General features: G+C 36.8%; 1 protein-coding gene across 11 annotated transcripts in view; it reads left to right on the forward strand.

Moving 5' to 3' along the window:
• Positions 1 to 18538, forward strand: part of LOC149577320 (E3 UFM1-protein ligase-like protein) — a 280489-nt gene that overhangs the window by 161173 nt on the left and 100778 nt on the right. For all 11 annotated transcript variants that reach the window (XM_089823447.1, XM_089823448.1, XM_089823445.1 and 8 more), the window contains exons 17-18: positions 7147 to 7224; positions 7314 to 7376. In XM_089823447.1, coding sequence (XP_089679573.1) covers positions 7147 to 7224; positions 7314 to 7376 — 141 coding nt within the window. The remainder of the gene's footprint in view (positions 1 to 7146; positions 7225 to 7313; positions 7377 to 18538) is intronic.

Genomic DNA, 18538 nt, shown 5'->3' on the forward strand with positions numbered 1-18538 from the left:
TATATATGTGAAGTTGAACAAGTTGTAATAGATGCAATGTTTATATGTTTGTTTTTGTCACTTAGCCAATTTTCCATATTTTGTTGCCATCAATGTCAAAGGGGGAGATTCTTGACAATTGGCTAATAGTGATATGTAATTGTTGTTATTTATGGCAACACATGATGTACATGTTCACAAGAAACCTTAGAAATAAAGATACTTAGTGTTTGGTAATCAGAAAATTGTCTAAGTATAGAATTTCGTTTACAATAGTGTATTGTTTTGTTTATAACATGTTGTTCATGTCATATTATGACTAGCGATGTTACATGGAGTTAGTATACATGTTGGTGATAATGTGTATAACCTCAGAAGTTTGTACGAACTATACAAAACAGAGATAATCATGTTTTGATGAAGTAGGACAGTGGAATTGAAGGAAAGAATTGTTTTGTTTACAAAACAATTACTTGTCCAATTAGGGCCGATATCCTAGATGTTTACTCTAACTTGGAAAAGTGAATTGTGGTCTTAGCCAACCCAACAGTTTTTGTGTAAAGGCATGGTATTTATGCAAAGGACTTCTTGCGATAAGAAGTGTGCTTGCAAGTGCTATCTTGTAAGATTGTGTAATTTTGAATTGCAAATTGTGATGAGCAAACTTTTGTGAAAGCGATATATATGCGAAATTTTATATGAGCTATCTAGTGATCCAAGATCGAGTTGAAGATCAGAGATTAGTCAAGGAAGAAAGATAATAGTAAATTACTTGTTTGAGCAGTGATCTCTTCTTGTAGTTGAAATTGCACATTTGGGCAGTGGGCTCTTCTTGCATACATTATACTACAACTCCTAACAGGGTTGGAATCTCCTAATAGGGATTCAAAGTCTCCTAACAGAAACTGCTTATACTGAATTTGCTCATTGACTCCTAATAGGGTCCATCCTCTAACAAGGAACTTATATATCAGTATATTATCTAGTGGGTATCATCCCCACCGGGGTTTTCCCTAGTTAACAAAATATAGTGTTATGAGTTATCTTTGTGCATTATTACATTGTTCAACATTACTTTATTGCTTTGTTATGCATGGTTTAAAGCATAGTTCCAAAAATCGCCATGAAATCGCCGAAATCACCGAAATCGCGATAAGATTCATGGCTCCCGATTTTTTTGGAATCAGAAATCGCTAGTGGCGATTTTTTTCTGTGAATCGCCTGAATCGCCAAAATCGGCGATTCATGGCAAAAATCGCCAAAATCACCATCGTGAATCTCCAGAAATCGGCTGCGGCAGCAAGGATAGAAAGTTCAATTTAAAAAAAAAACCACATATTTTATTTGCTTTCTAAGTTGACTTTCCTCTTTGTTATAACCCTAAAGAGCCTTCTATTTGCTTAGTATGAGTAGAAGAGAGGAAGAGTGAGAGAGAAGAAGAGAAAAGAGAATCCATAGGTTTCCAACCGGCAAGAAGGAAGAGCACCAAAGAGATCAGAAGTCCATCTGGGGAGGCCATAAATTGCATTGGGAGCATTAAGGAGTCAATATCAACACTCCTCAACTCATTTGCAAGAGGTAAGTGTTGGTTTTTTTTTTTTGCATGTTAGTGTAGTATGCATTTTTTGTTAAATTTTTTTAGTGTTCATTTGCAAATCTTGAATTGAATATATAAATTAAATAATATATTCAAACAATACAGCCAGGTAAAAATTAAATAATATATTCAATGTTCATGAATCTAGATTCTAAACTTAAAGTTGATTATGTAATTTTAGAGTTAACTTGTAATTTGTAATTTGTAAATGAGACTAATTATTTTTATTTTCCCTTATTTCAGATAGATGGTGGCAAATGTTTGGGGCCACAACCCCAAAACTTCAAAAAATTGCCATTCGTATTCTGAGTCAGCCAAGCAGCGCTTCTGGATGTGAGCGCAGTTGGTCCATGTTCGAGCACATCCACTCGAAGAGGAGAAACAGGTTGACAGTGCAGAGGTTGAATGATCTTGTCTTCGTTCATTACAACCTCTGTCTTAGGATCAGACAGATTTTGGGCACCGACTCCTCTCCGATCATTCTGGAGGAGATTGATCCAGAATCAGAGTGGCTCATAGAGGTTGTAGATTCAGTCTTCACTGAGGAAGACCGTGCGTGGATTGACTAGGTGGATATAGAGGCTGAGGCAGCTAGAGCACGTTCTTCAGGCATTGGTAGACGCACACGTGCACGCACAGACACAGCCCCTAGCGACGTTCATGAGCCCATCTTATATGCAGGAGATATGGCTCGACAGTCCTCTAGGACCTACATTAGACGCCTTGCTACTAGGCAGACTGGATACTCAGAGGCTGAGGCTGAGGCTGAGGCTGTAGCCGAGCTTGAGGATGATGTTGAGGATGATGATGACTATGAGCCTGAGGCTTGAGCTGGAGCCTTGTTTTTATATTTTGTTTACAGATATTGATACTGAATCATTGATAGACATATGTTTCAAACTTTCATGGATCTTCATCTTAGATTTTTACATACATTTATGATTTGATGTCTTATGGATCATCTTACATACATTCTATGATATAAATCATTATGATCATTTGATTTCTATTTACTTCAGCTAGCCTACAATTTACATTTTAGATAACATAGTTACGTATGTGATGGATTTTATGTTCCATGTTTATGTATGTTAAGTTTTAACTTCTATTTGATGATGTTATAGTGTGCTTAAGTTATATTCAATAAAGGGTGCATGAAATAAGTTTTAAATTGTTAAAATCTTTAAATTTAAAGGGTTTTTTCAAATTTGCCGATTCATTGCCGATTCACGATTCGATTCGGCCTTGCCGATTCCGATCCGATTCCGATTCACGTTTCTTTGGTTTAAAGTAAGTAATAATATCCAGTTGGCAACTAAAGTTTGTAGATTACTGATTCACCACCCCTCTCAGTAATCCCTATTTCTAACATACTTGTGGTATCAAAATGGTGGATATCTTCTAATCAAAAATATCCTTAAAAATTTTCATTTCTAATATTACCAATGGTGTAATATATGTCATGTCTTTATCCTCCCTAGCTAAGAGGGAGTGTTGATGTTTTGTAGCTTCTCTTGGATAAATTGTAGCAATGTAATGTCCCCGATTTAGCAGGTTTTTGGAGTATGGTTTTGTCAACTCATCATTGCGACCCTCGTGAGCTGACATTTGAATTTGGGAGTCTTTGTCGAAAAATTACTATTTTTGGACTTACTATTTTTAGTAAGTCACTTTTGGCTAGTTACTATTCTTGGTCGAGTAGTTCAGGTTGGGTGATCGACTGTCATTTGGGTACTTGATCTCACAATGGATTTTTTAATGGAGTCATTTATTTTGAAGTATGATAGAATTTAATGAATATTTAGTGCGCACTTAATTATTATTGTGCTTTATATTATAAAGTGTCTAGACTTTATATTCTAAAAGTTGCTTATAAGTGAAAGGTTTGTGGGTGAAGCTAATTGGCTCAAATTGCATTATAAATATGGTTTTTTGGGAGAATGTGGGACATCTTGACTATTATGTTGAATTTATAGAGTATTTGGCTCAGGGTCTGAGGAGTTCTGAGAATTCTGAAATTGGTGTTTGCAAATTATGCTGAGGTATATAATTTGCATTTTGCTCCTATTGTGATTTCTATGTCTAAGGAGAATTGGTCACTGGTTTTGGTCTTTTTGAAATTGGTGAAGGGATTGATAGAGATTATTCGCAATTCTGAAACTTTCTAGAGGTATGATCTCCAACAAATAATAATACTGGGCTCTAGCATGTCACATGCGGTTTTGAAGTCTGAATTGTGCATTAAGACAGCTGGACGTCACCTTTCCAGCACTAGCAAGTAGTAGATCAAGGGGTATGAACCATTATTATAGACCAGCGTTATCATTAGCAGGTCTGCGTTTTTCTACCTCCAACTGCGGTTCACATCTGTTCACTACGTCTTCATAGCAGTGGCTGCGAACACCTTGTTTGGAGTCGGTTCAACATTAAAAGAGGCGTGAGATCCCTGGATAGAGTTTGAGATTGGCAATTTGTGTGAATCTGATCATCCACAGACCCTGCGATTTGGAGAAACTTGCACCCACTACATGGTGAATGGTGAATCAAATTCAGGTTTAAAATTGTTTTCGTTATTGTGTGCCATAATAAATCAGGTTTATCTTTATTCAATTAGATGTGATAGAAGTCTGCTTTTGTTTCCAGTAATTTCTTTGAGGGTATTTTCCATATTCAGAAAATAAAAATAAAAACATATATATTAAAAAAAAGCAAAATAATCAGAAAGTGAAACACAAAAATCAAAGCATTTTTCTTTTTACAATCAGCAAATAAGTATAAGACCAGAAGGGGCTTTTACAAGCAAAGATATATATATAAAAGAGATGTTATATGTACAATTGACTGTAAGATTGTAATTATGTTAGGGCCCGTTTGGCTGCAGGAATAGGAATATGTATTTTGGATTTGCTAATCTTAGGATACAAAATGAGAATACATATTCCTATTCTCTGTTTGGGTCACCAGGATTTTGATGGGGTATATTCAGGGAGATGTTGTGCCTTTCTGTCATTATACTTAATCCAATATAGAAAGCTACGCCAAACGAATTCTTCCTTATATGGATTGCATTTTAATCTCTTCATTGCAGATGAATATGATTTCACCCATACCAGTTATTCTGCCACTACTTGGGGACTGAACCAAATCCTTCTGCAGATATGATTGGTCTGACAGAGAAAAGTAAAACTGGTTCATATTTGGCCGACTGAGATACTGAGATCCGCTGGCCATATTCCCTATTGAGATCCGATAGCTGTTGGCCATTTGGCACTGGACTTCGGCTCTCCCTCACAATTCCTATTCAACAAGCAGGTCCAGGTGTGGCGAATGTTGCAAATGAAGATCTAAAACGGCGCTCCAAAACCCTTGAATTTTTAGTGGGCGGACCCGACAAAATATGCATTACAAAAAAGTAAAGTTTGGAATAGGAATAACTATTCCTATTCCACCTATTTTGGTGGAATAGGATAAGCCTGTTTTTGGGGGAAAATGGAATACTAAACCCAATTCTTAAAACCCATTCGATGCACGCAAATGCGGCATTAGATATTTTTGGAATTTATTAAACCGTATTCTGCTCGCCAAATGGGCCCTTAATGAACAGACATCCTATGAAGGGACATGTCTATTCTTTACTCACTTTCATATACATATATAAGAGCATACTGCATTTGAAAAACACAGGCCAAGATAAATTGCAGTGCCATTACAAATGCACAAATTCTCCTCCTTTAACAATATATAAATAGTCAATTTTGTAATCTTTCTCTAATGCGTTTGGAAAGATAGGTTGGTTTGTGTAGCGGGGGTGGAGTAATTCCATTCAAAGTTAGGTGAATCCCAAGTGGTGGTATTGGCGAGTGTTCATGAGACCCTTGGGCCTCTTTGTGGACGTGGTTCAAGTGCCCTATGATAGTAATTCCTCTTCTCCCATTAGAGTTAGGAAAAAAGTAAGGATCAGGTTTTAAATGTAACAATTATAGACTGTATCGTGAACAAAATAACTATCTCTTAATTTGATTAAGGCATAATATTGCATAATAATGTATAATGATGCATGTTAAACAGGCAGTCCCTAGCAGGGGACATTACAGCAGCATTGATGATAATTTGTACCTATCTGTCACTTCCTATTCTCACTGTCTATAGTGTTAATCATACCAAGTATGTCTATTGGATTGGGCATATATGACCTCCAGGTGGAATTGCTCTTAGCAAATCATTCTTGTGACAATCACTATATGAGACATGCAACAATATTGATTCGGAAAAATATCAACAAGATGTCATGATTAGCTAAGGTTTTTTTTGTTTGATATTGACATTTCTTGCTGCCTTGTTGAAATTTCTGATTGAGTTTCTTCATATCATTCATTTCTCTGATTTTTTTTCTTGGCATTCATATTATTAGTCGCTTTGCTATTGTCTCTTGTAGAGACCTCACAAAATTGAAGAAATATTAGCAATGCATGGTAAAAGTTGGGTACATTACAATATTCCGCTCCTGAAAATACTTGCCCACACACATTCTTATATCATTATGATGATTCCTTAATCCCAAGTAACTTCATAGAAGGATTCAACATACATCCATTGCTTTAGGTTGATTTCATCTGACTCGTTTTGCAATACATTCATTGTGTACACTTTTGGGTCAGAGCACTAACTGTTCTCAATATAATCATGTTGATTATCTGGAACAATGATCTTAGAATGGTTATCCTAAAGGTGAATCATCTAGTGTGGCATGAACAATATCTTCATTGGTGATAAAAGGATGTAGTTCAATCATAGAATCGAACTCCTAACACCTTGTGATAATGTGATTTTATTCTCATTCACTTTATGAATACATGTACTTGACTAAGTGATATACATTAGTGGATTTCTACACACAGCTGTATACTTCCTTCAAATATGTATCTATCTTTGCCTTTTGGATGAGCTTATTGCTGTTTGTCATAAGATAACTGCTGCTCACAACTCATATGTATATAATTCAAGCTTATTCTTTTTCTTGGTGACCATCCTATATATACAAGTCTTGCACAAGTTAGATGTAAACATATTTTGGGAGATTTTAAACTTAGTAGCTTAGGAAAATTACTCAATCTTGTTGTCTTGAATTAAAAATTTGTATATGAAGTTCACCTAAGGAGACTTATTATTGTAAATATATCATTATTATTATCATGTAGAAAAGCCTAGCTTCACAAAATTGTCATGTACTTTATTCTTAATTCCAAAATTAAATCTAAAATAGGAATCAGAAAGAAGATTAAAAGCTGTTATGTTCCTCTTTTTATGCTAGTGTCTCTAGAGCAGTAGAACAATTCACTTTTAGGCTCTATAAAATTTGATCATGCTTCATTTAGGAAATTCATATGTTGAATGGATCTCATTAGTGCCCCATAATTTAACATACAAATTCAACTGCACACTCGATCTATGTCATACTCGACAATAGAATAAGAAACTTATTACTATCCTATTTTCATTTGAATATTTTTGACTGTATGAAGATGTATGATTTATAATAAAAAATATGTTTTTTTCTTTTTTAAATTTAGGCTCTTGCATCTCAAATCGAAATAGAAAGTGACCCAGTAACCCTTTTACCAAAGGTTGTGGCACTACTCTATGTGCAGGTGAGTAAAATTAATTTTTCTTGTTGAAACAATTGTAGTTTTTAAAAATTTGTTTACCCAAAAACTGTTCTAAAAGCATTAATGTGTAGGTATACAACAAAGCATTACAAATCCCAGGCAGAATAATGGCTGCAGCTGTTTCTCGATTGAAGGTAAGAAATTTGTTTGTGATTTCTTATATTATCTTGTAAATCTCTTTATCATCTTCATTATTTATATGATCTTTATGTCCTGGAAAATAAATTGTGTTCTTGTGTTGATGCGCATGTGCTTCTTGATAGAAAGAAAATGAAATATTGCATTACTAATGTTAGTGAACAATTTGGAGATTTATGGATAAATCTTAAATTGAAAAGTTAAACACAACTTTAAAAGAACACTAAACCTCAAAATAGAGAAGCAAATTGAATCAAGAGATGAAGTGCCTGAGTACTCGCAATCTCCTTATTCAAAAAATGAGTACTCTTTTGGGAAATTTGTGGGTTATATTGTGCCAAGCTTTTGGTGAGTTCTGCCATGCAAATTGTCAAGTGCTTTTGGAATTTTCAACAAGTTTAGGAGTTTGAAAATGAGATTCATTGGTCATGGGAATGACATGGCCATGCAATTTTGATACATTTTTTAAACCAAAAAATACTCAACATCCCCTTTTTAAGCTCCCCTGCCATAGGAGAACATAAAACAACAAATTTTCATCGTTGAGAACAATTTGCAAAGAGTTTTAGTTGATTTGAGGTAATTCTGTTTACAAGCTTGTAATTCTTTTCCAAGCATTGAGGTCACTTGAAAGCTAGTAATCCTTTTCCGGGCTAGTAATTTATATGATTGGATGATAATTTACATGTTTCAACCTGCGATGACTACTTGTGACCTTCCCCATGCGATTTCCACCTACAATCTCTACTTGTGTGCTTTCCATGTGAGCTAGGTGACTACATCTGGTTATTTGCTAGTGTCTGTAGTGTTTTGGTTTTCGTTTCTCGTCCTTCCTTGCGTGCTTGCCTTTGCCATGTGCTATGTTCTCTATTCATGTTTCTTGTTGCATGTTTCATGTGCTCTTTATGAGTTTTTGCTATTGGCCTTCCCTCTTTGTTTTTTGCTATTGTTGGCTACTCATTTTGCTCAGGTGCGCACCATGGTTTTTTCGTGGTCGGGCTGTGTACTTCATTCTAGGTGACTTTGAGCTAGGTGATAGCATGTGGTCGTTTGCTAGTGTTTGTGGTGTTTTAGTCATCGTCTCTTGTCCTTCCTTGCGAGCTACATCCTGTGTTTGTGTTGCTTGTTGCATGTTTCATGTGCTCTTTCCAAGTTTCTACTAGCGAGCTCACCTCTTTGTTTTTTTCTATTGTTGGTTATCCATTGTGCTTGGGCACCCAACCTAGTTTTTTTGTGGTGGGGTTGTGTTCTTTGTGCTAGGTGATTGAGTGTGGTCATTTGCTAGTGTTTGTTGTGTTCTAGTTGATGTCTCTCGTCCTTCTTTGCGTGCTTAGCTTTATCTTATGCTACGTCCTGTATTTGTGTTTCTTACTGTGTGGTTCATGTGCTCTTTTGAGTTTCTGCTAGCAAGGCCTCCTCTTCATTTTCTGATATTGTTGGCTATTCATTGTGCTCGGGCGCTCGATCTAGTTTTTTTCGTGGTCGGTCTGTGTTCTTCGTGCTTTTCCTTGAGCTATAGTTGCGCTTGGTTTTATTTGTTTTCTTTCTTGTTTGTTGTGTGTGTTGCAACCTCCCTTAGTGTGCCTCACCGGGCATGCTTTCTTGGTTTTCTACTTGATCATCCTTTGCATGAGTGTTTGACTTCCTTTGCTTGCTCCCATGTTGTGGTCTGTTCCTGCTAGGGATACAACTAGATTTCGTTCTTTGTTTTCATCCCTATGTTTCAACATTTCTTTTGCGAGTTACTTTGTCAAATTTTAGCTGTTTGTGCTTGGGATGAGGTTTTTGTGGCTATTGTGCCGTCATACCTTTGCTATGTGTTTGGCTTGGCTGTAGGCTTGGGCTTTGTGTGTTTGTGACTGTGGTGTTTCTTGTTGGTGTTAATTAGGTTTTATCGTTTGTTGTTGCTCGTGGCCTTCAGTGTGTTGGGTTGCTCTTGTTTGCACTTTATTTTTCGATTGGTTGTCGTGTTGCTTTCTCTTAGTTTTTCTCCGCATCTTGTTTGTCGCAAGAGTCTTCTAGACTAGACATTTTTTTGATAGTATTATAGAAAGTCCATCACAGTCTTAACCTCCGCCCATTACTTACCAAAGTATTATTGATTGAATGGCCATGTTGGAGGCTGAAAACCAATGTCTGTAGGACAGTGTATAGTCCCTTTTTGAGACAACTTCTGATTTGAAACAACGCGCAGACTCCAATACATTGCAAATTAAAGATTTTCCTATAATTCTGACCACCAAAACAACAAACATAAAAAGCAAATTGAATCCACAATGAACGATTCTAGGTAATCTGCAGTACTAAGGACTAACAGATTGAACTAGATAACAAACAAATTTCTTTGATGACGAAAACAGAACAGCAAATCAGATCTTGGGCTTCCATTTGTAACAACATCAATTTTGCATCCCTCTTTAGGGTGGTAAAGGTTGTTTAGGATAGGTTGGCGTATGCTCACGTTAGACAAGTCCTCAAGCTCAGTTTGAGAGTAAGGGGCCTTCCTCTCTCGTCCATCGACCCTATCCCAATAGGTTATTCCTTCCTTAATGACCAGCTAGGTATTATAGGTATCAGACTTGATGAGACATGGGTTGGCCTTGACAACATTGCTCCTCAAGTTCTTTTCATTGGCCGATCGAATTCATCTTCTTAGAGCAAGGAGGAAGCTTGTCCCTTTCTTACCAAGATTTATCTTGATAAGGATTCTACTAAATCACAAGTGGTAGAGTTAAAACACTCTCGGGGACTTAATGCAAAGGCTAGATGCAACGGGAAGTGGACTTTTATCAGGAACTTCAAACTTGTTATTCAGGATGTCCCCTCCTTTTAAGTGGGAATCGAAGCTGGCCACCAAGACCATTTGACAGTCTCAACAACAGTTGGGAATGAGGGAGCATCTTCGTGGTTCCTTGCTTGTCTCCTGCTGGACTGACAAGGGTACTTTATGGTCCTTGTCGAGTTTTTTTCATGATGCGATTGGTCCTTCTAACATACTTGTTATGGAGACTCATGAGACCCTTGTCCATCCTCTTCCTGACTTTATTGGGTGCCAGTGGCTATTTGTTTTTAGAGATGAGATCAAGTCTTATGGTGGGGTTAGAGGGTTAGGTGGTGTTGCCTCTTTGGTCACAAACTGCCTCTTTAATGTGACATTTGTTGTTCATATTGGCAGTTCGGCTACATTTATGTGTGTCCATATCAGCTATTGTTGGCAATTTGGCTAGGTTAGGATATTTGATGTTGTCATTTATGGCAACATATCATCTGTACGATGAAGGTAGATCATGAAGATTGAGTTATGATAGTTGTACTTAGAAAATTGTCTAAGGATGACTTAGCTTATCTGGCATAACAAATAGAGTTTTGATCAGCGCGATTTATAGAGGTAGCATGGGCACATGCGAAGTTAGGTACAAATACCTAGGATAGTTAGGATGACATGTTGAAGTTCGCATGTGCCCATGTTGAAGTTAGGATAAAGTTATGGACAAATTACTAGTTGCAACAGTATATAGGCAGAATAGAGAAAGATAGAGAAATGGGTATTTTGGATTAAGGAATTGTTTTGGTTATGAATTAATTACTTAACCAATTAGGGACATCCTAGATGTTAACCCTAAGTCAGCAAAAGTTAATTTTGTATTTCGGTAATTCTATAAAGGCACGAAGGCCTACTGGGCAGATAATTTATAATTAGCAAGGTATAAAGGAAAGATTGTTACTTGCAAATTCAGATGTATGATTAGAGGAATGTGAACAAAGATAAAGTTTTGTAATGAGAAGCAAAGGCAATATCAGATATTGAAGATAGTGTAAAGAGTCTTTTGTATCTCTCTTTGTATTGAAGGAACTATATTGTATACAACATGTTTGGGCAGTGGGCTCATCATGGACACATTTTGTATTTGTATATATGAACTCCTAATAGGGTTGAGGCTTCTAGCAAGGCCTAGTCCTCTAACAAGGACCAAGACACTATACAGATGTAATAGCCTCTTAACTAGGTTAATATCTTTCGCAAGATACTTTTGATTAGTGGATCATTTTGTGGGTACCATCCCCACTAGGGTTTTCCTTTGGCCATGGTTTCCCTAGTTAACAAAATATAGTGTTATGTGTTCTCTTATTGCATGGTTATGTTTACTATTCAACGTAGTTAGTTTGCTTTCATATGCAAGTTATAATATTGTTAATAATAACTAGTTTTGGGCCAAAGTTTAGAAAATACTAATTCACCCCCCCCCCTCTCAGTATTTCCTATTTCTAATAGCTATATGGCGCCACATCACAATGACATCTTTATCATGATTTGCTACATTCTGTCAACCTCCTTGTCTTATGTTGTACACAGTATGATGTAGTGGCCCTTATGTGGACTTACAAGAGTACATTACTAGGGTCTTGACCATGGGGAACATTCATCATTCTAAGAGACTTTAATGTACAAACTAGAGACTATAAGCCCCCCTCCATGACCGTGGGATTGATTCAATTTGTACTTCAGAGTTGGATTCGATCACCATGGGTTTACAATGCTCCTTTGAGGAGAGTTGAGGTCCCCTTACGAGATACGGTTGCCATCTTCTCTAGTTGTGAGAATCTTCAAACTTGGTGATTCTGAATGGGCTCTCTTGTCTTCCTAGTTTTGGAGTATTCACTTGTTGGTCTCAGTGCAGTGCCATGAGTGTTGTGGACTATGCTCTCTTGTGCCTCCTCCATTCCCTTCATCAATTGCTTTAGTGTTTCCAACCTCTTCTTAGTCGTCCACGCCCTCCTTAGTTTTTGCATCAAGATCTCCCCGCTCCACTACCCTCCCCCTTCCCTTCCAAGCCAACCTTCATCCTGCACCTCCTTATGCTTCTCCAATAGCGATTGTAACCATCCTCCACCTTAGACAAGCCCTTTGCTAACCTTCCTTCACTGAGTTTGGAGATGCTCCCTCCATGTTCAATTTACTTGCAACCACGCTTTGGGAGTCCTCTTTCCTCCCCATTCCGCACCACATCACATCCCTTTCTCGAAGTACTAAGCATGAAAACACTTGCCCTATGAATTGGGGCTTTGACAAAGACTACAAGTCCTTCCACCAATTTTTCCACTTGGCCTTCTCCACCCAATCCTCCTCGTTCGCCTAGTTGAGGCTCTCTTATTGCTGCTTTCTTCGCTACAAGAAGAGGTTGTTCTTCACGATGCAATGGAAATTCTTTTGTGCCTCTCTCCTGCAATCCCCCAAGCTCTTCTAGTATGCTTTGTTTCCTTTCCACCCTCCACCCCCGATCTTTGTTCTTTGGTCTTGCACATCTACACTTTCTACAATATTCCTGGTGAATCCTCTCTTCACTTCACCCTTTTGTCTCGTTGCCATCTCTTCATTTTCTCCAACATTTATGAGGCGGTTAGATCCATGAGCAGCAACAAGATAATGAATGAGGAAGGGTTCCAAGTGGAACTCTTCAAGCTTGGTATCACAGTTTTGGGCTCCTTCGGAGTTCTCTTTAAGAAAGTGGTTTGTATAGGGTTTCCTAGCTCTTGGTCATGACATATTATCCATTTGATTCATAAGATCGGGTTGGTCTTGCACCCCAACTATAGGACCATCATGGTTGGACACACTTTTGCTAAACTTTATGACACAGTGTTGAACACTATTTTATCTAGAGACCTTCATCAACACCATTGTCATGTGAGGGGTAAACTGGCTTGCATACAATTTTCAAAACATGGAATGTATTTTGACTTTGCGGACTATCTTTGAGGAGGCTTAGCACCGCTTGACGAAAGTCTACTGCTTCTTTATGGACTTCCGCAAAGCGTTTGACTCTCTTTGTCAGGTCACTCTTTTTCAGAGACTCAGAGACACTGGGGTTTTTTTGACTCTCTTGAGGGCTATCATGAGGTTACACAATAGTTTGGTAGGCAGATCCAAGACTGTGTAGGCTTTCTCTAACCCTATGCAGAGCACCATTGGAGTGAAGCAAGGATGCTCTCTCTCTCCCACCTTGTTTGGCATATACATTGACAAGATTAAGGCTTTCCTTCAAGATTTCTCACTCCTCGATGACGGTTTCTACTTGCACTAGGTCTTGGTCTCCATTTTACTGTTTGTGGATGTAATTCTTTTGGCCTCCTCCCTAGAGGGTCTCTAATGACTTCTTGATGATATGGCTTCCTATTGCAACTTGCGATAGTTGGTAATGAACCTAAGTGAGACTCGGGTGATGGTCTTCAACTACTTGAAAGACCTCCCATCTCCACTTTTTCTTGCAAGGCAACGATATTGATATTTGATCCTCTTATACTCACGAGTTAAGTTCTTTGGACCCTATTTCAGCATGAGGCCTTCCATGCAACCTTGTATTAACAACAAGTTTGGTTTCCCTAGCTATGTTGGAGAAAGAATGCTCTAGGCATCACTTTCAGGACACCACATCCAAGATTTCCCTCGTGGACTCTTTAGTCAAGTTGACTGTGCTATATGGCTCTATCTTATGGGCCCCTCTCTCCTGACGTTTGATTGGGATTTGATTGAGAGAGTCCGGACCCTTCTTCGGTGCATCATTGTTAAAGTAACTAAGATCGTTTCTGCAAATGTATTTTCATTGCTATTGTAATTGATAATTTCCAAATGCAGATTTGGATCTCATAAATGTATAATATGACAGGAGGAGACATGTCTCTTCAAGAGACATGAAGAGACATGTCTCTATAGTTAATCACTATTTAGTTTATAAATAACTATATGCATAACTCATCTTTAACATATATATAATATTAACATATTAACTATATATGTAATATAATATTATATTATTATATTATTATATTATTATATAATAATATATAATGCATAATATATATAATACACATTATATTACATATATCATATATATTATAGATACAAGATATATAATGCATAATATATAATATATATTATATATATAAGATACTTAGCTTAAGGACAATTTATCATCAATGAGGTAGCTTTAATAAACTCAATCCAATAGAGGCTACAACAAAGTCATGTCTCGTAGCTTATGTAAGTCATAGTTATACATACACTCATATATATGTATTCTTATTAGTAATATGAGACATAAAACAATATTCATATAAATCATGAATACAAATACTCAATGTAACGAGTATATATCACTTCGATTGATGCTATACTTCAACACTCCCTCTTAGCAAGGGAGAAGTAACAAAAACATTTTATGAGACATCAGAATCAAGGATATTTATACTCAACATATTATGTGATTTTAACACTCTAAAATAGTGACTTGTCAAATAACTACAATCACAATGTTATGAGCACTATTATAACATATATATTATGATCTCTAATTGTCCGAAACAATATCTAGAGTAATAATGAGAATGTTATCTATGATCTCTAATTGCCCGAAGCAATGTCTAGAGATGTCCATGGTAATAACATGAAAATTTGTTAATCATGATCTCTAATTGCCCGAAGCAATGTCTAGAGATGTCCATGATAATAACATGAAAATTTGTTACTCATGATCTCTAATTGCCCAAAGCAATTTCTAGAGATGTCCATGATAACAATGAGTTTGCTATCTATGATCTCTAATTGCCCGAAGCAATATCTAGAGATGTCCATGATAACAGGCCTATCATTTGCAAGATCGTCACCTTACAAACAATTACCTTTTGTTTGTTAGTTATCTATGATCTCTAATTGCCCAAAGCAATATCTAGAGATGTCCACGATAATAGGGCTATCATTTGCAAGACCGTCACCTTACAAATAATTACCTTGTGTTTATATATGTCAATGAAAAATTGTCACCTTTCATTACATATCATATATGAAATAGTAACTACCATGGACCTAGACATAGGGTGATACAAAGGGTTTTCATCTTATATTTCTTTCTGATAGAGGAGAGCACATTATAAAGAATTTCTTTAGAACTTCTCCTCATAGTAAAGATATCACCCACAATGATTGCATCTCAAAAATTTCTCCTTCTGAACATCAATCTTGGGAAGTTAGGTCCTCTTGTTACTTCCTCAGAAACTCTCTTTTTCCAACGATGCCTGTCAAACTCATCACTCCCTCATGATATATGTAGGAGTAGGCCCATCAACATCATGCAGTCACCCACATGGATTTCTAGACTCCCTCTGAGTATTAGTCTTCGAAGCTCCAACATTGCTTTCGTAGAAGTGTCATACTTCCTCTTAATGTAGAAGAATCTCATAATCTCAATCATCAAAGATACTTGCTTCAAGAGCCACACTTTATCCATCTTGATCATCAAGGTCTTTGGAACTACTATCATTAGATTTAGTCTGCACAATATTTGGTAGCATATTACCAACTTTCCTTCACTGTAAGAATATCTTCAAAACATAAAGGAAAAGATCAAAACAAATAATCTTTATAGTATGTAAAGAATTACAAATAAGAGAGAGACTACAAAGAGTAGATAAATGTAAAAGATACAAATACTGTAAGTCCCCGTTTTGGAGGTAATTTCATTTAATTAATTAAATTAATTAAGTTGTCCAAAATAGTGAATATTTTATGAGGATGACTAATTAATTATTGTAATTAAATAAATAAGTGGTATTAAGTTAATTATTTATAAAGTTATCAAATAAATAAATATTAAAAGGTAACTTTATATTTAATTTATTTAATAAAGTGACTTAAATAAAATAATATATCATAAAGTCACTTAATAAAAATAAAATAATTTCTAGAAGCTTCTAGATTTTGGGCCAACCTCTTGAAGAAAAAGTATAAATAGACATCATGGGCCTCATTCTCATCATCCAGGAATTGATAATTGTTTGATGTGATTATCTGGTGGAGAAGCTAGCTAGGGTTTCAGCCATTGGAGGATCTTTGGGGACGAAAACCCTCATTGGTTACGCAATTTTGAAGCTGTGAGATACCAACTGAATTATTGCTGATTGTGGGCTTTACTTTAGAAGTCCAATCTTGTGCTTCACGGTGGAGATTATTTGAGTACAATAGTTGATGTATTATTATACTTGCAACAATTGATGTATTGTTGCATTTGATGGAGAAGCTACTTCAACAGCTGATGTATTGCTGAGATTGATTATGTTATTGAGCAGGATCATTATAAACCTTCATAATATATTGTCATGGAGGTTGATCAGCCTATGTTAGTCTCATGTTTTTGCTCATACCTTTCGATTGAGGAGGCTAATCATTCAGGGTATTGTTGCACTCAATTCCTATCGTCGAGACAATCATTTTAGGGGCAAATTGGAAGGCGTTTGGTGCTGCAATTAATTATCTAAACTTTTGCCAGGCAAGAACAGGGGCAGCAGCTTGAGTATTTCGATTTGACCTTGGAAGGTGCCTATCATATTGGATTTTTATTGTTTCTTCATCAACAACATTGGGCGTCATCATTACCAAGTTCTTCTTACATTCACTAAGTAGTTTGCATTGTCATCATAGGCATTTTAATTGCTGCTATAAGTGAATACTCAGAAAATCAAATTTGACACTATTGTCAAACAATTGTACGCCAAGAGTCTTGACCAATTCATAGCATCATTGTAGTAGACATTTTATTGCAAAGAAGGAGATATAAGTTGTTGGTCAACTACTATTGTAATTGAATATGTTATTGCCATTCATGATCAGCTTATTAGTTTGCATGCTAACTATTTGACAAAATGTCAATTGGTTGTAGGTTCACTTTTTTGGCATAAATAATGTTATAATTATGCATACCAAATGATTGTTAAAATACCACTTGGCTGTAAGTGCATAAATGTCATCTTAGGTTGCATCCAAAGTGTTTGTCAAAATTACTAGTTGCTGTAGCTGCATATTGCAAGTAGTTTCAGTCACATATATGCATTGAATATTGTCAAAATAAGTTGCATATTCATGTTAGGTCACTGTTTAGTCAATTTAGAGCCATTTGTAAACATTCTCATTGATGCTAATTGAAGAAAAAAGTCATTAAAACAAATTGAAATGTTATATGAGTCAATACACCGTTTGACAAAATTCTTCGAGCCTTCAATCCGCATTTTAAGGTCAGATTTGAGCAGGGTCATTGTAGTGGTATTAGAGCTCTGATCTTGCCATCTTGTGGGAATTGATTTCATTATTTGTACGAGATTATTATCAAAGTGATCAGTATTTCTATTTTCCAACCATGGATAGATATAGCAGGTCGAGTCCGAGAAGTCGACACAGTAGGAGAGGGAAGAGAATAGAGTTAGATGCTTTGGTGGAAAGTGTTGAAAAATTAAGATTGCATCAATGGCGACTTGCAGAGAGATTGTCAGATCCGGCTACAGTTGACAAGGCAGCAAGATATTTTACTTCTGCTTCCAGTAGGCCAACATCGGGTTCGCAGGGGAGAAGACTTGAGTTTTCTTCGGCGGTTGATTGTGATGCTGATGTACCATTATCTAGTTCAGCACTTGCTATTACCATCCGTAGTGCTGATGATAGTTTTGTTGCACCAAACTCAGTGGATGCTTCTGTGCCACTGGAGGATAGTAGTGTCGAGCATCACTGGGTTGAGGCTCCCAGAGCAGTTACTGTGGGTTCTATAGAGGCAGTTGATGCTGCAGTCATCTTTGATCATTCGGATTCTTCTTCGGAGGGAATTGTCATTGGGGATGTGTATGTCAGCTTCAATAGTATGGCTCCAACCTAAGAGGCAGTGGCTTCCTCAGAGAGGCTCGAGGCTTCTATGGAGTCTCCCAATGTTGTACTTGGTAATCAGAGTATTACAGAGGGGACACTTGATTTTAGTTTGGGCTCCAACATTATTGGTGTATAGGTTGACGATGAGTCATGTGTACAACGATCCGTGTCTGCAGTTGAGATTCTTGCAGGTGATGTGAGAGTTGTTAGTATGGACATATCTGAGGACACTTTTGAGGATGCTGTGAGTTGCATTGGTGACGATGCCCCCTGTATGATATTGAGTGATGACTGCAAGGACAGTTTGAGCTCTGACAGTTTTGATATTTATGATAGCAGTCGCAATATGAGTTCGGTACATGATACAGTGTTAAATTCCTGTGCTGAGGATGTGAACATGGAGATTTCTAGTGACGACACTCAGGATGGGAGTGTTATAGATGTTTTGTCTGATGACACTCCATGATACAATAT

The sequence above is a fragment of the Cupressus sempervirens genome, chromosome 1 (genome assembly GCF_028749045.1).
Source record: "Cupressus sempervirens isolate cs-2001-9-10 chromosome 1, ASM2874904v1, whole genome shotgun sequence".
Lineage (NCBI taxonomy): Eukaryota > Viridiplantae > Streptophyta > Pinopsida > Cupressales > Cupressaceae > Cupressus > Cupressus sempervirens.